The 25,193-nt window shown below is 44.8% G+C and overlaps 1 protein-coding gene and 1 pseudogene across 1 annotated transcript; both read left to right on the top strand.

Annotated features, from left to right (window-relative positions):
- The first annotated feature begins 8,619 nt into the window (after positions 1-8,619).
- Positions 8,620-17,244, top strand: LOC100839162 (annotated as a pseudogene).
- A 276-nt stretch (positions 17,245-17,520) lies between these two features.
- On the top strand, positions 17,521-24,985 carry LOC100838272 (ubiquinone biosynthesis O-methyltransferase, mitochondrial). The gene is made up of 9 exons (XM_003564276.4): positions 17,521-17,873; positions 18,613-18,702; positions 18,982-19,060; positions 19,521-19,598; positions 20,954-21,002; positions 21,326-21,375; positions 23,063-23,212; positions 24,372-24,452; positions 24,527-24,985. Exons 1-9 carry the CDS (start codon positions 17,590-17,592, stop codon positions 24,653-24,655), a joined length of 990 nt encoding a protein of 329 aa, XP_003564324.1. The 5' UTR covers positions 17,521-17,589; the 3' UTR covers positions 24,656-24,985.
- The last annotated feature ends 208 nt before the right edge of the window (positions 24,986-25,193 follow it).

Genomic DNA, 25,193 nt, shown 5'->3' with positions numbered 1-25,193 from the left:
GCCTTGGATGAGCTAGAAGATGAAAACCCAGTCAATATTTTTTTAACGAAGCATTTGTGCGTTCGACACCAGAGGTGTCTGAATGAGTGCTACAAAAATGCTCACACGAATTAAGCACCTGTCTAGACTTCTCAGCATTGAAGTAAGTTTATTTAGATAGATGTTTAGTGATATGACAAAGCTCTCGCTCTTTTTAAGCACATGTGTACGAGCAGCTTGCATCGAGGATACTCTAATAATAAAATAATGATTCTATACAACTGCCAACCCCGTTGTCTTCCCTTCGTTCCCTGGCTCCGTCGAGAGCAATTCGCGCACATCGCCGCCGGACGCCGCGCCCCGGCTTCGGGGCGCACCTCAGAGCCGCCACTGCGAACCGCGAGACTTGCCTCGGAGTTTCCACATCGGGCATCCTCGCCGATGACTCGAAGCCGCCACTGCGACCTTGGACTCTTGGAGCTGCCTCACCGCCGTGACCGCTCGGTCCAAGTCCACCTGACTTTGAATCGGGAAGAAACAAGGAAAAAAGCATGGGATTTGTTGGATCTTGCTCTCACAAGAGAAGGGGATTTATTCCTCCCCGTTGAAGACCAAGAAGAACTCGCGGGAAGGAATTAGATGTAGGTTGCCAGTCAACTTTTTTATTCAGAGTGGGCCCTATTATTTCAGGGGCGAAAGACTAACGCTGTGAGATCGGTGCCTCAATGAAATTTCTAGGCATCGATATGAGGTTGTGTCAAACATCTGTCATACTGTCATTGACACGCTGTGGAGGGCCTAGGATTATTTCCTCTGAGGTGAGAAGGTGAAAATGGAGGTGCGTTCAATCTGATGTGGCGCCACATCAGCTTGAACCAGAGTAAAACTAGTAATTTCAGGAATATTAAACAAAAGTAGATTTAAGGATACTGCATCTGTTTCATAATTTTTGTCATGGTTTTAATTCAAATTTGTATTAAACCACGACAACAATTATGAAACAAAGAGAGTAAATGTTTAGGGGGGTAACGCGGACTTCATGTGCATAAATTCGTAGGTCCATCAAATACCCACAATGACCGTACTTCATTGTCATACAAGCTAGGGTGCTATAATGAGACAGGAATTGTCCTTCGAAAATAATGAGACAGGAATTGCCCTTCGAAAATAATGAAGATGACCATTCATATGCTAGCCCGCTTGACACGCGCACACAAAATTATCATATTGTCAATTCAAAGAACGAAGATTCTAGGGCCTGTTTGGTTTACAACCAAAATAGCCCCACACAAAATTGGTTTGCCTATGGTTTTTTTTTAGAGTAACAGAAGGCTTGAAACCTCTCGGTCCCATTGCATTAATGAAACCAGGTTATACAGAGTTCAAATTAAAAGGAGTATGTCTTCTCGAGCAAAAACAAAAAAGAAAGAAAACTGCCTAGAAGCAGCAAACGAGATACTGAAACATCCATTACAGGCGCTGAATTCTCAGACATCAGACATCAAGTTGGGCGCGCTCAGCAGTGAGGCGATCCCGCACTTCCTGGAGCTTCTCATGGATTTCAGGAGCGGACCGCACCCCCTTGCTGGGCAGTCCAGGCAGCCAGTTGGAGATGGGTGGCGATGGGTCTGAGATGCTTAGCGAAGAGCATCCTCCAGAGACCGCATCCGCCAGAATTGCTCCAAGCTCAGGGGTCGCTGGTGAGAAGGAAGTAGAGAGGTCGAGAATCTTGTTCATCTCCAAGACAACTGAATTGGTTCCTGGAGGAGACCAGAGATGTGTTTGCAGAACTTGTCTATTGCAACTTGCATCTGCTCCTTGAATAGTAGTTCCCATTTGCGAATAGTTTTCAGGGTTAGCCACCAAATCTGTTTAACATCATGCCAGCGCTGATGATTAAAAATCATGTCATTGCGGAAAGTCCAGATATTCCACAAAACAAACGCAATAATAGAGTTCATAGCATCATCTGGCAAACACGTGCTGACATGAAATTCCGGGACCTGGAGGACCATTGTTTGATTAATATATCTCCCTTTCGCGCAAAAAGAAAACATGCCATTGGAGATGCTGGTTGAGGAGGAGCAGGCGCGTGAAGCAGCAACAGGCGAGGGGGCGATAGAAGTTTTGATGTTGATTTTGGTTGATTCCCTGGTTACTTATGGTGTGTTGTGGATACGATGCGGCAATGAGGTAGAGGTGGAGGGCGACGGGTACCGCGGCGGTGGCAGCAAGCCCTGCTCACGGGCAGGGCGCGCCGCTGCCTCAGTAGCTGAGGATGAGCTCGTGGTTTGACGTAGTGCAGTGCCAAGCAATGTATTCAATGAAATGGTTGTGAAGCAACATGAACGTGGATGTGCCATGCACTTGTGTATAACTTATATTTCTTAACACATTGAAATGTTCGATGTTGTTTACTGTTGATTGCCCGGAACGTGTTTTTATCACAATTCCATGTTGTTTGCTCCTAATTGCTATGTCATGCACTAATAGTTGTCATGTTGTTGGTCACAATTATCATGTCCTAATTGCCACGTTGTGTAGCGGGTTCATTTTATTAAACAAACGCGTAACACAGGTGTTGAGCTAAACGTGCAAAGCTTTAGGTTGTTGGGTTTGAGTCAGCAGTTAGCATTGAAAATAATAGGACAACCAAAGTTAAAGCAATATCAAAGAATGGTACTCCTCCCGTCCCATAATTTTTGTCGAAATATTACATGTATCTAGACGTATTTTAGAAATAGATACATTCATATTTGGACAAATTTGAGACAAAACACAAACAACAAACAAAAATCTTATTGTCCAACTAAATAGCAAAAACTATATAATAATTTATATCAAAATTAATTGATTGGTCTATCTTATGTAATTGACATGTGATGCCTTGATTAGTAGTGATGAGATCGCACTAATCTATAATATCTATAAAATTGGTCCCCACTGAAACTCATTTAATGTTTGGAAGCTCAACATGCAAGGTGTCCACATCACCATCCTTCTCACCATCCAATTCCCCACTAAGGTGCATTTAATATTTGCAAACTACACATGCAAGGTGTCTACATCACCATCCATCTCACCGTCCACATCATACAACCCACAAGCAATTCATTTTGGTGGAAAAATCTTCTATGATTCATTTTTTTAGCACCCAAGACTTTTCACCTAAAATTTTCATCAAGTACCAATATTTTTCTAGGAATTGCAAATATTCAGGTTCCTACATCTCTTTCTTTTTTTACGAAATAATTAGTGTTCATGTACATAAAAATGCTCCTATTATTTTGCTGAAATGTGTTTTGTATGATAAAATCGTTTGGTTCTACAATATTCATATTTCTTTTACATTTGATCATTTTATTATCATTTGTTCGTAACATCAAATGCAAAAAATCAAATAGAATTTTCCGTGGAAACGCGCGGGGAATCACCTAGTTAAGTAGAATGTTGTGTTATAGTTGCATGTGTAGGAAATACTTAATCGTAATGGCTTCATGATAAGTTGCATGTATGCATGAGCAAGAGATCCTACTAAGGGTCTATTTGTTTGGGCTCGCAAGAGCTGCTTCCACAGATCTGCCCCGCCTCCTGCTGGTCCAGCTCGAGCTGCTTGGATCTCCACTGGGCACGCGTGGTAGCCACCTCTCAGCAGCCGCGGATTCCCCTCGTGGTTGCCTGCCATGGTTTCCTCTCTCCCCTGTACCAGCGTGCTCGCCACCGCTCTACTGTTGTAGAAGCTGGCAACCCCAAGAAATGGCAGTCGATCTACATCTCGGATTGAAGATAATAGATGTTGATGATGTGGCCAGGGATCTAGGTTGTTCTATTGTTTTTTATTGGTTGTGTTCGTTATGCTCCGTTGCCTTTTTCTCAGTTTTTTATTGGGCCGTCGATCTACACCGAGGAAGGAGCCTTCTTCTCCCTTGGCTTTTGTTATGTTCTTTTTTTTAGACACCTCAAGAGGGGTAGGGAGCTCCTGCATTGCATTATAGAAGAAATAGAGTTGCCCAATTAATTAAGGAAAACCGGACGAAAACCAGATACAAAGGGAACGAAGCCCTAAACAATCATCAGAACGACCGGAACGACAAGACACACGCACCACCTACACGCCAACACTCCGATGGAAGCAGCTGAAGAAGATCCCCGCCGTGACGAGAACCACGTCACATTCCCCACCAAGCAAGATCCGGCATGACCCGCTGGAAAGGGGCTGAAGGGCCTCGACAGGCTCCGAAGAAGAGCACAATGAAGCTTTGCTAGAGCACCACCACCGCACTGCACACACCGCCACCCTCCGGCGGGGTGAGAAACCAATTCCAATAAGAGAGGAGCAGAATTGGACCGCCCCGACAAAGGTGGAAGTGTGGCACACCTCAAGAGCCCAGCATTTTCTCATCCGATCTGACCGTCTGAGGACCGAAGATTCTCGGGGCCGCCACCCCGGCGTCCAAACCCAACTACGCCCAGCATAGAAAACCTCCTTCACACCCTTCCGAGATCGCCGCCTCGACTTCCTCTGCCACAGCATGTCTAAACAAAACCCGCGCCCAAGACGCCAGATGCCAAGACCCATCGCAGCCTATTTCCCGGACCACCATCCCGGCATCCACCGCCGTAGCCACGCCGGCCAGAAGCCCGCACGTCAAAGCCTCACACGAGGGCAGGGGGACACACTGACTGCACCAGATTAGCAGCCAAAAACGCCACCTCGAAAAACCTTGCCATCCGCCAAACAAGACTGGCCCGGCCGGCCGCCCGTGGCACAGCAGGCCACCGTCAGGACGAGCATCGAGCGAAGCCCCACCACCTTCCTCGTAAGATCCGGGCTTGTGCAACAGACTCCAGTCCGGCCACCGCCGGACCCAAAATCACCGCGAGCCCGGCCCGAAGCACCTCGCGGTAGATCCGGCCACCGCACCTGGCCACCAGCGCCTCCTGCGGCAAACCCCGCCGCGCTGCACCTCGCCACCATGCCCGCAGCGCCAGATCCCGCCACCGCCTCTGCCTACTAAGAACGCGCCAGCAGGGCCGCCGCCGCCAAGCCGCCGAGGCCTCCGCATACCCATCCGCCCGAGAGCGCCGCCACCACGGAGAACACCCACGACCCTTCGGGCTGCGGGCCCGGCCGCCACTGCGGCAGAGGAGGCCAGCAGCGGCGGCGGCGAGGGGGAGATGGAGAGGAGGCGCTAGCGGCGGCGGCTAGGGTTTCGCCCCGCTGCCGCCCGTTGGGAGCAACACGGGACGCGTTATCAATTCGGATTCAACTCGCTTTTGTTATGTTCTGCTCCAGGAGATTGCTGGATATTTTCAGAGATAACAACCACATCAAAATTTATTTAAATGAGTATATAATTCCAATGATTACTAGCTTCACCGCAAAAGAACACATTATTTGTTATTTGTATCTATTATATGATGTATCCAATTATTGTCATGCATTACACTCTCTGATGGAATGAAAAAATGATCATCTGCAGCAAAAAAAAACTCTTAAACAACTAATTTACATGTAAAATAGTACAATCACCACTAACACCAAATTTACGGAACTACATGGTCATTGAAGTCATTTCAATACATTCCAATTGCAGCTGCAGCCAGACCAGCTGTACAAACAAACATGCATCAGACAGTTCCAACCTTTCTAACTGCAGATGACACCCACAACTGATTCTAAAATCTGCAGTTATGAAGTTGCAACCCAAATTAACAAACACAACCTAAGTAGGAGTAGTCGTGAATAGATTATGATATGATAATGTGTTTAAGAAAAATACTCAGTAAAAATGGCTTGTATAAGTATATATATACTCCCTCCATCACAAATCCACGTCACTTATTTGTGGACGGGGATATATAAGATAAGCAAATTAAAATGAAATGAAAATAGCTAGGTAGGATATGATCTATGGAACGAACCAACTAGGCTTAGTTGAGATCACATAATTATCCACCGGTGTTCTGTAGGAGTAGTTATTAACCTGATCCAGCGGTGGCGGCCATGTGTATACGCACTCCAACTTGTTATCCTGCATGCTGTAGCAGTAGGCGGCGTTGTTCAAAACCCAGCGCTGGTCATGGGCATAGTAGATGGGAGTTCCGGCCATGCTGTAGAAGCAGGCGGCGGTGCTAGAAACCAAGTGATAGCAATAGACATAGTAGATCCGAGTCCCGCTGATGCCGTGGGCGTTCTCCCGAAAGCTGGCGTGGTATCCATCCAGGAACAGTTCGTAGTCGCCAGCATCGGCTACCTTGCGCCAGCATTGTCCTCCTGCAGCTAGCTCGAAGAGGTCGAAGGCCACCGGGCGAGACCACTTAACCGTGACCCTGACCAAGACCAGCTTGCTTGGCAACGCAACGAGATGGACCTGATATTCCAACTCGAAGAGGAATGTCGGTAGAAGAGCCAGAGCCGCCGGTGGCGGGGGCTGGACCAAGCAGAGGACGTCAAGCGTCGTGGCGTCGAACACCGTCAGGATGCCGTCGGACTCCAGGACGAACACCTTGCCGGCATGGTAGGCGAAGTCTATGAAGCCGAAGGCGCCCACCTCCGGCCTGGGCTTTTCCACCTTGGTCCAGGCCGCGTCTCCGGGCCGGCAGAAGACCATGCCTGTCGGGCCCAGCAGCGCGTGGTACATCATGATCAGCATGCCCCCCTGATCTGCGCCGGCGGGCGGGACATGGACGGCGAAGCGCATGTACTCTGTGAAAGCCAGGTAGGTGCTGAAGCCCCAGACCCAGAAGCCGGGGCAGCCTATCCTGATCTTCTCGCCTGGACCCCAGAGGTGGCTGCTGCGGCTGCCTCGCCCGCTTTCCTTGTCGGTGTAGTGAAGGTAGTATCTTCCTTGGTCGTGCGTGATGATGCCGCCGCGGCGGTCGGCGCGGCAGACGGCGGTGAGCTTGGGCAGCGCGGCCGTGGCGCCCGTGGCCAGGTGCGAGAGGTGGCAGGAGGCGTCGCGGGCGTCCAGGACGAGGCACCAGCCGCGCGACAAGGGGAAGACGAGCAGCGCCTCCTGGGAACGCCGCGGGGGGATTAGCAGGAGCCGCGGCGCTGGTGCTGCCGCGGCGCGCCATGTCCGTCACACGGAGCGGAACGCGGCGAGGCCGGTGACGGCGTCGCGGGACCTCTGCGCGATGAGATCAACGAGATCGGAGGGCAGCTCCGACCAGTTTTACCTCGGGCCGTTGTTGCTCGTCCATTGTAAACCCCGGCCAGATTTAATTAATTGTGGCCAGATTTCTCTACGGATTGCCCTCGTATATTGTTACTGGAGTTTGTTTACCTCGCGAACCCTTGGGATACCCCACGCCCGCTAGCTTCTCCCGCAGCGTCCGGGACTCCGGGAGTCCTGCGTGGGCCGGCCCATTAAGAACATTTCGAAATTTCTACAACCCGGCCTTCGTCGTATTGGGGCGTGCTCCACGACTGCCCCGGAGTGTTCTTGGTTGCCCGTGCTCAAGGCCTAGGCGCCTAGCTCAGATCTGCCACGTAGTGTCGTATGTGTGTTTGACGAAAATTCGTCGTCGTCCGTACATGTGCTAGAAACAGAAAGAGGTAATTGCAACACTCACCAAACAACTTGAGAGGTGGGAACCAAACAACTTGAGAGGTGGGAGCAGTTTAGTCCATCAAGTTGCAAAATGAGCAAACTCAAATTTGGCAAAAAATGGATGTATCTTTTCCTAAAAAACGCATAAACGATACATGTAATATTTCGACAAGAATTATGAAACGGGGAAGTGGTACTACTCAGTTTTCTGGAATTTTATTAAATTCCCGGTCACTTTTCACACTACTACAAAACAGTGCATATCTGACGAGTCATCAGTGACGGGTCTTTCGCACCCGCCACTGATGATCCCTCATCAGTGGTGGGCGCACCACGCCCGTGACGGGCGCACAACACCCGTCACTCATAATTCATCATCAGTGGCGGGCGTACCACGCCCGTTACTGATGAACCCTCATTAGTAACGGGCACGGAAAGCCCGCCACTCATGGCCAAATATGAAAAATTACAAAAACACACTTCAGTGGCGGGCTTTACATCTATGCCCGCCACAGATGACCCCCGAAGACCTTTGAAGATTAAAAAAATCATAACTAATTCATAAAAAATCAGAAAAATGTGATTTTTTTGCTAAAGTCTTATTTTTTCTTTCTTAACATAGTGTAATAATATCATATGGTAATATTTTAAAAATGACATATGTAGTACAATCTTGATATTTCCCATAGTTGAATTTTAGGTTTTAAAACAAATGACCAAAGTTTTGTCCATTTCTATGCCACATTTCATGATAATATGGTTCCAAATTTCACTTATCCAATTTTCACACACTATTTAAGTTTGGTTTTTATTAGCCCTTCTTTAAAATTCATAATGAGTGATGTAAATTGTACAAGACAAGAACCAAATTGAGTAAAAGATAACAATAAGATGGAAATAATATATGTGTCGGACACTAGTGTCGGTCTTCTATTCTTGCCCGTCACTGATGCCATGAAAACACTATTCGTGTCCTAGGCTCTGATTGGTGGAAGTGTGGAGGCGTGGATCGATGAGGTGGCGTCTTCCGAACCGGTGGATCTTCTCTTTATCCACCGACGAATCCCTTCCACGATCCCACCTGCCCATCGATCTCTCCTTCTTCTGCTTCATCCTCTTTCTCTCCCACCCTCTCTTCTCCCACTGCAGCCACCTACAGCCTCGTTCTCCACCGCACTTCCGGTCCCAGCCGCCGCCGCCGCGCAGGAGGGCGCCGACTCCTTCTCACCCCCCAGCCCCGCCCCCCTTCTCTCCCTCCTCTCCTCTCTCTCCGCCGGCCGCGCCCTGCTGCTCCCCATCGGCTTCCGTGCGCCGGCCTGGTGCTCCCCGCTGACCGACCTCCTCCGACGACGCCACTCCTCCGAAGATGGTCCATGACGCCGCCGACCACCCGACCACGCGCAGATCCGGCCCCCATCGGCCTCCCCGCCGCTGGATCCACCGTCCCCGAGCACCTCCACCACCGGATCCGCGTCCAAGACCCCGCGCGGCGCTGGATCCGCCGCCCCTGAGCACACCTGCCGCCGGATCTGCCTCCGTTGATCTTGGTAAGTACTCTTTATCTCTCTTGCTCCTCTCCCTCTCTCTTCCTCTTTCGGTTTTTGATAAAGCTCTCTCTCTCTCAGATTTCTCTGTGGCCGGCTCTCGGGAAGCAATTTTGGCAAGCGTGGTGAGCAGATTTAATTCGGTGATTTGTTTGGGTATAAATTTGTATATAGGATCTGTATGCATCTCTACTGCTGGATTTACTGATTGTTGTGGTGTCCAAAATACGCTTATATACATATTTTGTTTTGATTTGTGATTTGGTGAACCGATGAACTCGCGGGCCGTGTGGCCTGCCTTTTTTTTTAATGTAAAAAACGATATCAGTGTCGGTCCCTGCAGTGCCCGCCACTGTTTGACCGTTACTGATGATGGTTATCATCAGTAACACGAAGTTAGTAAAGGCGGCCCCGACCATTACTGATGTTATTTTTCGACCGTTACTGATAAACTTTTCTGTAGTAGTGTCAACAAGCCGTTGATATAGCATTGTATGGACCAAAATGGATGTACTCACTCCGTTCCTAAATACTTGTCGTGGTTTTAGTGCAAAACGGAGGGAGTAGTTGTTTTGAGCAGTCTTTGGGCTTTGCTTTGAATTTTGCTTTTTGTTTTTATAAAAAAAACAGGGGCAAGTACGTAATACTTCAGCAAGCCTTTTAGGCATAGGCATATCTTCCCGACGTGGCTTAAGTACAGCACGCAAACTTGGTCAAAATGACATCTAGATTAGATACACGCAAGAGAAGAATTCCTGCGTTGCAGCGCTTTTAATTTTCCTTTTTCTTTTTTTGACGAAACACATCTATCGTTGGGTTATTTATTGCAAGAGAAATGGCCAAACAATTTATGACCAGGGAAAAAGTGGCCCATTTGTAGGGGAAAAGACAACGCTAAAACACGAGCGATAAAAATAAACACAGTACGTGAAAATGGACGATAGAAAAGAGAATCACTAAAGAATCAAATTTTGGTCGACTACGCGTGCAGGTCGCTGGCCTGCCGGCTGCTAAGCGGTGGTATACGTTTACATTACTTTTGCAACAACTGACGGCCGGATTTCAACCGTGGTCTGCGTTCACAAGTGATGAACAAAACTCCTAGCTAGGCGCAGTGTCGCTGTTATTTCAGTGGCGGCGTTGGAAAAAAAGTCAAAAACGGTGCCGTTTCACAGTCTGTTGAGCACTTGAGTGTAAATGTCAAACTGTGGCTGCAGCAGGCCTGATCGTGTGGTAATGTAAAACTCTGTAAATCTTAATCAGGAGGCTGCTAATGGGAGAGGGACCGGTGGCTGTTTCATCTGGCTCACTGGAGGATCATGCTCGCCTAGCTATCGGATGCCCGATCAAATTAATGCTGGACGGAAGAATGCTCTGTCTTGATACTTTTTTGCGAATTGTTTCGCCTGCTGTTTCTGAACTTTGCAACGGAGGAAGGAGCCTGGTAGTCAGCGAGTTTCCCTCATTCTCAACTTCTGCTCGTTTGTTGTGCTGAACAGTGTATTTCCGTTATCTTTCGTAATTGAAACAGGAGAGGTCCCGGGTTGAAAAAGGAGAGGCTCCTAATGGAGATTAATTTGCATTAGAGCAAGTTATGAAGTTAGTATAGCTTGTTGTTTTGGCTAACTGGACGCTTGCAAATAACTTGCACGCGGGTCTCCACAAGTTGGATCGAGGAAGACGATCGATTTAGGCTCTTTGGATTTAGCAGACGTACATCGACATCACAAGTCTCTCTGTGCAGTGTACAACTGAGTGAAGCCTTAGTCAGGAGGCTGCTAGTGGTTGGCAAGTACGAATTGGCTCTGAAATTGCAACGAGCTTTGCTGCAATCTAGTAATAGCTGAATCGCCTATATAAAAGGTACCTGGTTGCCATTATATACTTACCAAATTTGGAAGCTACAAACACACAACGTACACACACCTACAGGCATAATCTGCATATAATCTGCAATTCTGCATGGCGTCCGCCGTCGCTGGTGCCACTGTCGGGAAGGTGCCCGCCGGCTTCGAGCCCTCGGTGTGGGACAACTTCTTCGTCCATTACGAGCCGCAACCACTACAGGCATGCATATACTACGTACTCCGTACCTTTTAATTTCTATTCTATTGTGCTCCTTAATTTGGATAAACAATGAGACACGATGTCTAAATTAAATATGTTATTTGACCGTCGTTTTTAATGTACATAGTAGTGCAAAATTACAAAAAAAATCGTCCCGCAATGCTTCATGCATGTCACCCTCATCGTAAACTCAATTTCGATGGATCGGTTGTTTCTAGCTACTCCCTCGTTCTAAAATACTCTCTCCGTTCCATAATATCAAGGCACACGTGTTTTCAAGATTTTTCTTTGACCACCAATTAGACCAACAAAATGTGAATTATGTGTTATAAAAATTATAAGATTCATATCTGAAAGAAGTTTCCGACGGTATAATTTTTATAATACATAATTCACATTTTGTTAGTCTAATTGATGGTCAAAATTGGACCTCGAAAAGCATGGATGCCTTATTTTATGGAACGGAGGGAGTATAAGATTTTATCTTTGTCCTAGGTCAAAAATAAATAAAGTTAATCAAATTTATAGAAAAATATAGTAATATTCCATAATTCAAATAAACATTATTATGAAGAACTATATATATAATGACCAATTTTGGTACATGACACAATATCAAATGTGTACACAGGGAGTATAACATTTATCTTTGTCCTAGGTCAAAAATAAATAAAGTTAATCAAATTTATAGAAAAACATAGTAATATTCAATAATTCAAATAAACATTATTATGAAGAACTATATATATAATGACCAATTTTGGTACATGACACAATATCAAATGTGTACACAGGTGATCTCTATATATAGGTTAATTAATCCTCACTAACGCTTATATACATGCATGCAGAGGCATGCAGAGGTCAGAGGAATGGATGAAGTTGAGGGCCGATAGCATCTTCTTCAAGACTTGCAGCAGCACGGTGGGAAGGATGAATCTGGTGGATGCAATCCAACGTCTATGAATAGATCACCTATTTGATGAAGAAATCGACGCTGCATTAAGTCACATCCATGGAAGCGAATTCATTAGCTCTAGCCTCCATGATGTTGCTCTTCGGTTTCGATTGCTCAGGGAGCACGCGCTTTGGGTATCTCCAGGTATTTTCTATCTGCTCTTTCCGTTCTGAAATATAAGATGTACTATTCCGGGTTTTATTTCTTAAAATTTGATCAAGTTTATGTAATTTACCAACATTTATAACTTTAAATTAGTTTTGATTTTCTTTAGCACTTATTTTATATTGTAGATGTTAGTATATTTTTTTTGTAAATTTGCTCAAACTTAAAAAAATAGAGGTAATATTAATTAGAGAAATATATATTTATGTGAATAGATGGATATGTAGAAAACAAGCTTACATATATAATGCAAATTAGTCATCAGGGTACCCCGGTGGATTACTAATAAGCACATATAATGATAAAAGGTTTTAACCATAGTCGAGGAAATTGCATGCCAGATCCTCAAACTTGGCAGTGATGTTCAGTTTCATCCATTAACTTGCAAACTTTGAAAACGATACCTTAAACTTGGCAAATTGGTTCATTTTAGTCCAAATCAACGAATTCATGATTAATTCGGCTAAGCTGGCAACTAACGTAGACATGGCTGGCATAAGGGGTCCTTTTTGCAAATTTTCAGGCGATGGAATATTCCGTTTAACCCCATGAAGAGTTAGGTCTCGTACCCGGTCCACAAAGCCAAATCCTTCAAAGTCTTGAACCGATGGTTCAGAAGCGCCGCCAGCTGCTTCGTCGTATAGCAGTCAACACCACTGCCCCATCACCTCCCCCGTTCCCTTGGCCGCCACCGATCGCGAGAACATCGCCGATGTAGGGCCGAAGTGGGTTCACCAGCGAGGGAGGCGACTCTATCATGTCTTGGCCCTAGAGGATGATGAGAGCATATCGTGGCCACAGGGAGGATAGTCAGAGGATGAGGAAGGGTATTTTGTGAAAATATCGTAGTTGTCACCTCCTCCAAGCGAGGGCTAGACCACGGGTTCAAGACCGAACTCTTCCAAAGGGTTAAATGGACGATTTCATCGTCCAAAAATTCGCGAAAAGAACCCGCCCGAGCCAACCATGTCCATATCAGCCGCCAGCATGGCCGAATTTAGCCCGAATTCGTCGATTTGGACTAAAATGAATCGGTGTGCCAAGTTTAAGGTCTCGTTTTTCAAGTTTGCAAGTTAATGGATGAAACTGAATATACCTGCTAAGTTTAAGGACCCGCCATGCAATTTCCTCACCATAGTCACAAACTAACATTTTGTTATTGCAGAAGTATTCTACGGACTCATGGGTGAAGATGGCAGTTTTACAAAGAGCATAACTAATGAAGAACCACGGGGGTTGTTAAGTTTGTACAACGCAGCTTACTTTTTCATCAGTGGTGAACCACAACTCGAAAAAGCCATCTCTTTTGCGAGGCAACATCTTGAATCCATGAGGGCGGGCCTCGAGTCTCCTTTGGCTGAGCAAGTCGAACGAGCACTTTACTTACCACTAACAAGGACCTACAAGAGGCAAGAGGCGGTGCATTACATGTCAGAGTACGGAGAAGAGGAAGGGCATAACCCAAGTCTACTGGAGCTCGCAAAGCTGGATTTTAACCTTCTGCAACATGTCCACTTGAAGGAACTCAATGCTATTTCTAAGTACGTTTGAAGCTATGATATATCCGACCAACACTAATTGCAGTATTATGATAATTTAACGACCCTAAGTTTAAATCCAACTCATAATGATACCTTTTGCACTAATATATCATACTTCTTCTTCCGTCCAACAAAAGATGTCTCAACTTTGACCAAATTTAAATGCATTTATACACTAAGTCATGTCTAGATACATTCAAATTTTGACAAACTTGAGACATCTTTTGTTGGACGGTGGTAATATATACACTTGACACAATTTTAGGTGGTGGAAAGATCTTTACGGATCTGTGAAGTTAAGCTATTCCCGTGATTGAATTGTTGAGGCCTGCTTTTGGTCATACTCGGTGTTTTATGAGCCTTGCTTTGCACGCGCACGGATGATCTTTGGCAAGATAATTGCACTGTTTACCTTCATGGATGACACATATGACGTCCATGCCACCATTCAGGAACGCCGACAGCTAAATGCAGCCATTCAAAGGTTGGGATTAGTTTTATTTTACATTAAATTTGTTTGTTTACAATGTGGCAAAGCATAAACATGGTCAAAGAAATAACAAATGATTTTTCATGCATGTAATCTAATTGTTTGTAGATGGGACGAGAGCGCCGTTTTTCTTCTGCCGGAGTACTTAAAAAGTTTCTATAGCGAATTGCTGAGCAATATTGCTGAGTTTCAGGGTGAACTAGCAGTTGACAACTACAAGATTGCCTACGCCAAGAAAGCGGTATTAATTTCAGTACTTATACTTGAGTTCCAAAACCATATTCCATGTCGCTAATTCTGTGCGAACTACCTTTATATGTGCATGGATGCAGTTCCAAAACCAGTCCACTTATGAGTAAAATACACCACTAGTCCATGAACTCGATAAAAATGGACACTTTAGTCCACGAACTCGGAAAACGCACACTTAAATCTTTAAACTGGGACTACTGTGTCACTTTAGTCTAAAAACTGTTCAGCGAGGCTTAAACACGCCACATGGCCGCCACGTCGGCTTCGGCTAGGACCGCGGGCTGCTATTAGATTTTTTTATGATTTTTTTTTGCAAAATCACCATGCCCGACCCGCCCGCGAGGGGCAAGGCAGCCGCGCCCAGACAGGGATCATAGGGCCCTGAGAACCACGCCGTTGCCGCCGCCGCCTCGCCTAAAGTTGCTATCAAATCCACAACGCTCAATTTTGACAGGAGGACGCCGGTGAAGGGGTCGCCGAAGCCGACGTGGCGGTCACGTGACGTGTTTAAGTCTCGCCGAACTGTTTTTGGACTAAAGTGACACGGTAGTCCCAGTTTAGGAGTTTAAGTGTGCGTTTTTTGAGTTCGTGGAATAAAATGTTCATTTTTATCGAGTTTATGGATGAGCGGTGTATTTTACTCTCCACTTAATATCTCCAGGAAGCCGAATGGTCACACCAGAATCACAAGCCAAGCTTCGAAGATCAAGTGACTCTATTCACCGTGTCCTCGGCCATGCCAATGCTACCTGTGATCATTATGAAGGAGGGAGCAGTGGAGTGGGTCAGGATGGCAACGGGTACAAAACCCGTCGGGTAGTGCCCGCCCAAACCCGTCGCCGTGACCCTGATCGCAGCCCCGTCCCCAAACCCGTCCCCGCTAATGGGTTTCAGTTTTTTCCTGTCCCCGTCGGGTTTTTCAACCCCGTTGGGGAACCCAAACCCGTGAGAATACACAACAAATCCAGGAAAAACAGCATCATAACGACACAAAAACATCCCGTTTTAACAGTACAAAATAGTATAATGACAACGCGGCACAAAGAGTGTGGGCGTGGCGCACCATGGAGGAAGCGACTGAGCGAGAGCGAGTAAGCGCGGAGGGAGTGGGCGACTCGGAATGTTGGTAGAATGGTGGTTAGGGATTTGGAGAGTGAATTAGGGTTAGAAACATGTTATATACCTAAGGTTTTCTCTACGATAAGATGAACTGGGCCATGTATATGAGCTATATCATATTTTTCGTGAAACCCATCGGTTATCGGGTTCGGAGAGTGCGGGACCGGGTTTGAACCCATGAAACCTGCCGGGTTTCACTTTTGACCCATGAACAAACCCACGGGTATTAGATTTGTCCCAAACCCATCTCCTAATGGGGTAAAAACCCGCGAGGATACGGGTTTCGGGGCCCCGTTGCCATCTTGAGGAGTGGGCACTTGGTATACCTGAAGTTATCATTGCAAGCGCAAAGATTGGCCGTTTCACGAATGACATTGCTGCATTTCAAGTAAGTACATACAATTTTGCTCCATTTAGGCCCTAATCATAACCTTCAAATAGCATATTGAGCTAGCATATATACATGCATCATATAACTGTACTTATCTAATTGATCTGTTGGGGTACAGCACGGGAAGAATAGGGGGGATGTGGCAAGCTCTGTGGAGTGTTACATCAAAGAGCATGGTGTCACGGGTGAGGTCGCAATTGCAAGGATCAATTCTCTAATAGAAGATGAACGGAAAGCTACGAACCAAGCTCGCTTTAAGCGTCCTAGGATGCCACAAGCAGTGAAGAGGGTCATCAACTTTACTCTCAGCTGGCCGGTATTCTACGACGACATGAAAGATGGATACACGTTCGGTGAACACCTTCGAGAGACCATTGGGAGCTTATTTGTCAAGCCTGTTCCCATCTAGGCTTTAATGGATCGAGTGCATCAATCGATCCATGCTCGTGTGGTTTTAAATTCCATATGGTGTGTTCGTAGATCTTCTCAGTTTGGCTCCTCTAGGGAAAAAACTGATCTCTATGTTGAACATATAGACGTTTTAGAAAGAAAAAAATATAGACGTATATGTGAGCAAGTATAATATGTACTTCCTTTACACCTTTATATTTGTGATAAGCAATAAGCAGTTGTATTTGTGAGAAGATATGTGAAACCAATTGCATGAACAATCATATACATATTAGACGGGTTTGCTATCGGGTTTGATATGCCCATCATGGTAATCTACACCATCCTATTGCTTGTTGATTCTTGCTACATTTTCACAATATCCACATTTATTACTTCTCATGGTGTAATCATCGTCTCTTTTCCCATTACACACCATAAAATCAAAAAGGATAATCTTCAATCTAGAAATGTGTGGGGAGCCCTCAAACCGGAATGGAGGTAGTAAGATGGTAATGATAGTTCGGACTTATTGCATCTAGGAGGTCCAACGGTTTCCTCTCCTTGGGGCAGCGATCAACAATAGCTCTTTTTGGACAAGTTTGTGACCCATCACCATTCAGTCACTTTGAGTACCAGTGTGGGTTGTGCTGCACAAATTTAAATGGGTAAGATGGTAACGACTTACGAAGACATAAACTTGAACCAAAAAAATGTAAGTTAACAATGAACTGAATGTGGCTAAAAGTTTCATGTTCTCAGAGGCGGTAGAAGATATTTGATTCTTATCTTTTGCTGCTGTGAAAGCACAGTAGGCAAGTTTCATGATTTTTACTCATCAATGTGTGGTGGATCTCGGATCACAGACTCATACTTTTCAACCTTTTAGCCTTTTAGTCGAAACAAGTGTAATTATTTGAATCAAAGATATGCTAGAAACTTGCATAGTTTAAGTTCAAACTTAATAACTTGTATTGTTAATTCATTTGCAATCTGAACCGTCGATTGTGAATCTTACGGTCAACATCGTCCTGTTCAGCCAAAAAATTCCTCAAAGCAACGCGACAAAGGCAAGTTCGAGAGAGCACCACCGTGTCTCCCCCCGACTCCACCCGCGAGCCCTGACCGGAGCAAACGATGCTCCGCCGCCTTCCCTCGTCGCTCCGCCGAGCCCTCGCCTCCTCCGCCATCCCTCCCCGCGGCGCTCGTGTCGCGAACCCTACCCTCTCGTCTCCCCACGCCCTGACTCCCCAATGGCGCGGTTGCGCCTCCGCCTCCGCCGCCGGGTCCTCCTCGCCCTCCTCGCTCCCGCCGCCTCCCCCGTCTCCTCCTCAAGGACCTCCGCCGCACGGGAGAGGATCCGCCGCCTCTTCACTGAACTCCGCCGAGGTGGCCAAGTTCGCCGCCATCGCTGAGACTTGGTGAGATCCTTCCCTGAGACCCTGACTCCCTGGCCTGACCTTGCCTTTTGGGACGATGAACTACCCTGCTTTTTGCCGAATGCTTGGATAAAGTTATTGGAATAGAGATGACTTGTTGATTTAGCAAATTTGTTGGGCTCATTTTTTGGATTCAAAAGCGGCGCTCTCTCTTCTCCGGAAGCGGGTCTCCTTCGTGGCACATGCCACCGTGATGAACATTCCAGGGGATGTTGGCACAGGACTGCAGAACTGGTTACCGGTTCTGATGCAACCAAGAGTTGGTTAAAAATAAGCTGCAATGACTAGTGTAGTTCGGCGATGTCCACCAGTGAATTGGCATACGTTTCTGTGGATATCAACGTACCTCTAGATATGTTCAGGGAAGTGTGCAAAAAGTATGACAGTGTATGGATTACTGTTCATGGAGAATGCCTATTTAGTTGTGCCTTGGTTGCCAAACCAAATCTGGGCTTTGGGGCCCTGTTTTATGTACTCCCTCCGTTCCATATTAAGTGACTCAAATTTGTCCAAATATGAATGTATCTATAACTAAAAAACATCTAGATACATGTAATAGAAAGTCACTTAATATGGGACGGAGGGAGTATAAATATTGGCCGGCAGTGCAACATTTCGTGGCAGTTTGTATGTTTAAGGTGCTCAAAACAAAGGGCATGTCAAGTTTTTTTCTTTGCATATGATTGCTCACTGATAATAACACTGTTTCTGGAATAAATAGGTGGGATTCTCAGGGTCCATTCAAACCATTGCATCTGATGAATCCAACACGACTATCTTTTATCCGATCCACACTCTGCAGACATTTCAGGTATATTTAACTTATTCAATCAATCATTGTCTCTAGTTATTCAAACGTATTTTATTTTCAATGGAGCATTACTGCAGTGTTTTTTCTTTTCTTTTCATTTTCCAAATAGAGGGCATCTATTGCACTGCTACTTGTACCATGCCTTATTCCATATTGCGACAACTTCCCAATTGCTCAGTCCTCATCATGAATATCGTTGCCTTTTGCTATGTTTTGCCTAATTGTGTCCTAAGAAGGCATCCATATTTGCTCTATTTTTTCTAAAGTTAATTCTTCCAGGAGGGATCCATACTCAGCTAAGCCACTTGAAGGTCTTAAAGTTATTGATGTTGGATGTGGAGGAGGTATTCTCTCAGAGGTATCAATGCTTTGTCAGCCAATCATTTATAAGAATTATGACCATCTGATGTTTAACATACTAAATGTATTGTGAGGGTCTTTCATCGGTGTAAAAGGGAGAGTTATGTAGGCTTGGGTGACTGTTTTAGAAATGGATAATGGATATGTCTAATTAGCTTCTTGCATGCCATTTTTTTAATACCTGGTGTTACAGTGAAGTACAGCATAACCACACCGAACTTTCTAGATTTATATTTTGTTCACATCTATAACCATCTTCCAGCATTTTTCTTACTAGTCTCTATAGCCTATAACTAACATCTTAAATTATGCAGCTCTTAACTGTGTTCTTAACTATCAAACCATTTTTTGGTTTTACAATGCAATTGGACTTTAACATGCATCTTCTTTTTGATGTGTGATTAAATTCACGAATAAAATATGAATTGATTTCTTGGATTCTTGGTGTTGCATGACAGCCTCTTGCTCGGATGGGAGCTGCAGTTACTGGAATTGATGCTGTCGACAAGAATATAAAGATTGCACAAATTCATGCTGTATGTATATCTCAATTTCATGTCATTTGGTACAGAGATGATAGATTAGCCATATTTATTTTCCTGAGACTTACTTTATGTATGATTTAGGGAAAGTCACGTGTGAACATGCATACGGGAAGTGAGCTTAGCTCACTTGGTTGGGGAAATGGTTGTATTTGAACACCGACACATCTATGCGTATTGGTATCAGGGTGATATGGATACATGAATATAAGATTTTTCAAAAATACCGATACGTGGATATGTTTCACTATTTTTATTAATAATAAAATAATAATACAGTGGAGCCTTGAGGTTGCTGGGTAGATCACTTCAGGTTGAACCTCTTTCTTCCATCTTCCATACTACACTACTACACAAGGGGGCAAGTTTACTGTTCAGTAAGAGCCAATCGGTGATACAAAGATTCACTTGTAGAGAAGTAAAGGATGAGGAGACTCTTATCTTACCCATATTAATGTAAGCAGTGAGAACTTCAAACTTCAAGCCCCTGCTGGTCAGGGCAGTATCCGTATGGAGAATCTGGAGACAGGGTTAGATAAGCCTTATTGGGCTCTTGCTGGTCAGGGCAGTATCCAATATGCATCAAACAAGTATTGGAAATGTATTGAAATTTATTATGGTTTATTTTTATTGTTATATCTTCTGATACTGATACTTCACTTATACATATTGCGTATCGGTATTGAACAGGCCAGACAAGTATCAGTGCTGTGTCAATCCCATTACCGGAGTTCACGTCCTCATGGTCATGAATTTGAGTTCCCATTTGTACTGTCGGGGTTCCCCTACAGTTTGTTAAAAAAAACATGTGTTTGGGCGCAGACGATATCCGTATAGCCCTTCAAAGTTTGGAAAATTTATGTTTGTTTGTGGATGTACATCATCCTATAACATGTGAGCTTGTAGAAGCATTTAAGTACTGTTTTTTTTGTGCAGGCCATAGATGGTCATATTTTTATTTTTAAAATTTTACATGCTCACATGTTATAGCATGAAAGCCATGAAGTACATCCACAATTTTTTCATAATTTTTAAAAACTTTGAGGTGCCTCTACCAATATTTTGTGTGCTCGCACACCTGCCATAATCTGCCAACATCAATGAAATATGTATACATGATTTTTCATACTTTGCCTGATGATGCAAGTTGTATAACATGATCTCTATGTATACATTATTAAGCTTTTGAGGGCTGATGACATCCATGTTCTTTCCTCACCCTGTACTCCTGTAGCCCTTTGCCCATTTAGACAGTAAATGCCCCTAAACTAAAAGTGCATCAATTGCCAGAGCCAGAGCCATGATATATTTGTTGTGTTCTAGCCAACGTTTTTTGGTTCTTATTGCAGGCGTCTGATCCAACAACTGCTTCCATTGAGTATTGCTGCACAACAGCTGGTAATCACTTGCAGAGCATATTTTGAGTGACAGTTTGGTTATGTTGCTCCACTATGTGCTTAAAATATTTGCTGTCTTGCTCTACTATGTAATATGTATATGTATGGTCTTTATCTTCTCTTGTAAATTTGGTAGTGCATATGTTCTCCATGGTTTGTTGCATAAAATATCTCAATAATTCTATAGAGTTAGTTAACTGGACTGTAAAGGAAGACCAGCAATTTCCATATTTAGACAAGATAGAATAAAAATTAGATATACAAGTAACTTATCCCTGCTAGCTGAACATATCAAAACTTATTTGAATTATTGTTCATATGCAGAGGACTTGGTAAAAGAGAGCAATCAATTTGATGCTGTAATTTCTCTTGAGGTATGGACATTTTTCATCCCGTCTTACATCTGTCCTGTCCTTCAAACAAGATGTTTGATCAAGAATAAAGTGTCACCATAGCTTATTTATCATTTGATACACTATCCTGAGAGGTCATTTGGTAATCTTTTGACCTTCTGTTTTGACTTTTGAATGATATTACAGAATGGATTATTCAGTACTTAGTATTTACAGTTCGCATAGCTTCTGTTAGAGCCGTGTGTTAGAGGGGCAGCTGACATTATAAGGGGATACAATCTCATTAGTTAGGATATTTAGGATTATATTCTGGTTGTTAGGGGTAACCCATATCTATACAAAAAGAAGTGTGTCGCACCAGTGGCACCCGGAGTACCACCGTTGCACGACGCGTGGGCCCCGTCTCCGAGTTCCTGGGAGGATTTCGTCCCGGGCTGCAGCCGCGAGCAGCCCGGCAAGCTACCAGCCCGGAAGGGCTAGCGGGGCTTCAGGGGATATTCCCGCCTGGACACCTCTCGGGAAGCCGCTTCCCGGGAGGGGGGTTCCCGGGTGTGTGGCCTGGGCGCTTCCCGGGGAGCGACCTGCCGGGAGGAGGAGTTCCCGTGCGCAGGCTCCCGCCACAAGGGTGGGGCCCAGCGGACAGAGCAATAGCTCCACACGGACGCGTGGCGGGCGTCGGATGAGCAATCTCACCAGGGCGAGGAGTGAGGCGCACGGCGCATTAAATGAGCCGACAGGAGGGGCGTTACCCGTCCAAATCAGGTGAACAGTGGCTATCTAGTCCTACCTTTAGGGTTTTAGACCCCTAGCAGCAGAGGTGGCGTCCATGCATGCCACCAGCTCACCGAGGGGGAGTGGCGTGTCCCCCTCATCGACACTTGTAGTGCATGCACCGCGGCACCTGTGGTATCCCCTTCAGTATAAAAGGAGGACCCCCGCCGACGGTCAAAGGGTTCCACATTTTTCTACGAGCCATCGATCACACGGTTCGGTGATTCCGCGGTTCCACAATCGGACGGGTAGACAAACTCACACTTAGCCATTAGCAGTAGCCTAAAGCAGAAAAGGGCACTTAGCCAAAGAGAGAGAGCGCCCGGGGACCCTCCCCCCGGCAACGTGTAAACACTTGATCTACAGTCAATACCAGTTCAGACAGGCAGGACGTAGGGTTTTACACCTCCGGGTGGCCCGAACCTGGGTAAAAACGTGTGTGCATGTGTTCTTAGCTTGCATGCATCTGGGGTACATTACTTTGCAGGTTACTAGGCCATCGGCCACGCCGGCGATCGCTGGAGCGATCCCCGACGCCCCTGCCGAACCTAAAAAGGGGGCGTGACCGCACGCCCCCGGTGTCGGAGCCCCGTGCGACGACAACGTGCCAGCTGCACCATCCATTCAATCAAGCTACGAGGAGTTAATTAGTATGTTCTACCTCCCAGGGTAGTCTTCCTCATCATTGTTCTCTTCTCAACCCCTATAGAGTCAAGTCATGTTTTCAACAAGGAGTCATCGGTGAGAGATACCTAGACAATATATACAATATCTATAACACAATATGATAGCACACTGTATAAATTCTTTGTGAATGAATAGGATGATTAAATCCAATGTACCTGCCTGTCGCCACATTTTTTTTCCCAGTCTTGTACCTACATCCTTTTGAACTTGAAGTAGTGTACTGGATGTATTTATCTTCATATATTTGCAGGTGATTGAGCACGTTGCTAATCCTCTGGAGTTCTGCAAATCTTTATCGGCTTTGACAGTTCCTAATGGTGCCACTGTGATTTCTACAATCAATCGGTCAATGAGAGCATATGCGACTGCTATTGTTGCTGCTGAGTATATTCTTAGATGGGTTAGTCTAATTGTCCATCTTGCATGTTTTGATTTCGTTTCCTACGAAAGATTGATTCAATTTGTTGCTAGTCTATCGTGTTGGAGAAATATGCCATTTCGAGGTGGCTAGCTCAGTGAAATCTTGACTCCTGATAGTGTAAGTTGGTAGCGCTTTTCCAATAGCTAATGTTCATGAGAAGCCTGGAGCCAAAACAATATAGGTTTTGAATTCATCTGCTACTCCGGTGCAGTTAAAGAAAGGGTTAATTGGATCTATGCCATTATAATTTCCACCGGTTGGAGATATGCCATTACAAAAACTTGACTTGGAGAAATGCCACTCTAACTTTTTTATACCTCTATTCATGCCATTTTGTCAAATACCATCACGTATACTGTCTAAATACGTATATACATAGCTCTATACGAACAGTTTTTTTTTCATCCCAAGTCAAACAGTTCTATTCATCTTCCTTTTATTATCCCCCACGCGCTCCTCTATCCTGACCCTAACTTGAATGTTTAAATTTTTATAGATTTTTCTGAGAAGTTTGAATTTTGGGCTAAATTTGAATGTTTTGAATCTTTATGGCGCCTGGAAGACTCGAACGTACTGCTGAACGTTGTAAATAGGGGTATTATGGTAAATACTGCTGTACACGCTGAAATGCATGTATTTTATGAGCAGTAATCGGTCTTAAGTGGACAGAATGGCATAGTTAGAGGTATAAGAAAGTTAGAGTGGCATTTCTCCAACTCAAGTTTTTGTAATGGCATATTTCCAACCGGTGGAATAGAGAGTGACATAGATCCAATTAACCCACTTAAAGAAAATGGGTCGCACAATTCACCAGGTAGAAATTGGAACGTGTGTCCTCCCACATATGGCTTTCCTATCCTCCCTACATATGACTTTCCATATCCACTGGTAGGAAAATTCCAGGTCGCGAAATGACAGATAAACAAGTGCGTAGGGGCATGTTGATCTGTATAGCTAGTTAGCTGTGTTCACTGGGATGTAATCCTAGAATTTAGTAATTATTTAGATCCTCCAAAGAAATAGTCATATGCAATCACTTCAGCTGCACAATTATCAACAAGCTGTTTAAACATATGCTCTGTTGAATACGAATCCATATGACATTTGTATTCTAAATTATTTTTTCGTAATTCTACAGCTTCCTAAGGGCACACATGAGTGGTCCAAACTAGTCACCCCTGAGGAGCTAGCCCTAGCACTGCAAAGAGCCTCAATCTCCGTAAGCTACTAATGACTACCACATTACGATTTTGTTGGAGTTATATAACTGATAGCTTGACATGTTATCTCCAGGTACAAGAAATGGCAGGGTTTGTCTATAATCCATTGACTGGAGGGTGGTCCCTGTCTGATGATATTAGTATAAACTACATTGCATATGGCATCAAGAAAAGTGAAACACCCTCAACAATGCCACAGTAGCAAGATTACATAGCTGTGGATGGAGAAAATGGATCGTCTGTGCACTAGAACATTTTCTGGAAGCAAAACTTCGTAGCAAATAGGGGTTGTCCACTTATCCTCCTTTTTGTTATCCCCAGGAACAGGAAGCTCTGAGTAGTCTTGTTTTTGTCGAGGAATTGACGCGAGAGAACAGCTAACAAGTAGGACTAGATTTGTTGTCTTTGATTGTAATAAGGCCATGCTTTATATACAAGAATGTTTGGGACATGCTATAAATACGAAGTCAATTCCCTTTGGGCTAGCAGAAGAACGGAAGGTTCAGTGAAAACTAATCTTTTTGGCGGTGTCTATACCAACACCTAACGAAGTACTGTTTGTACTTTTATACTTGGCTAAGTTGACAATTTGGTACACCTTTTTAGGGATAATTTAGCATACTTAATGGTTCTATGTGATCCTGCAGTGAGATCAAGAAAAATGATACTACCTCCGTTCCATAATTCTTGTTTTAAATTTGAAAAAAATGATGTATCTATTCCTAGACGCGTCTAGATAC

Source organism: Brachypodium distachyon, chromosome 1, assembly GCF_000005505.3.
Source record: "Brachypodium distachyon strain Bd21 chromosome 1, Brachypodium_distachyon_v3.0, whole genome shotgun sequence".
Taxonomy (NCBI): Eukaryota; Viridiplantae; Streptophyta; class Magnoliopsida; order Poales; family Poaceae; genus Brachypodium; species Brachypodium distachyon.
This window is presented reverse-complemented; position numbering and strand designations above follow the sequence as displayed.

Bases quoted from the DNA above. Each gene is read 5' to 3' on its own strand.
- LOC100838272 (XM_003564276.4), top strand. From the start codon at position 17,590: ATGCTCCGCCGCCTTCCCTCGTCGCTCCGCCGAGCCCTCGCCTCCTCC. The intron at 18,703-18,981 runs GTATATTTAACT...TAATTCTTCCAG, and splicing joins ACACTCTGCAGACATTTCAG to GAGGGATCCATACTCAGCTA. The intron at 21,003-21,325 runs GTAATCACTTGC...GTTCATATGCAG, and splicing joins GTATTGCTGCACAACAGCTG to AGGACTTGGTAAAAGAGAGC.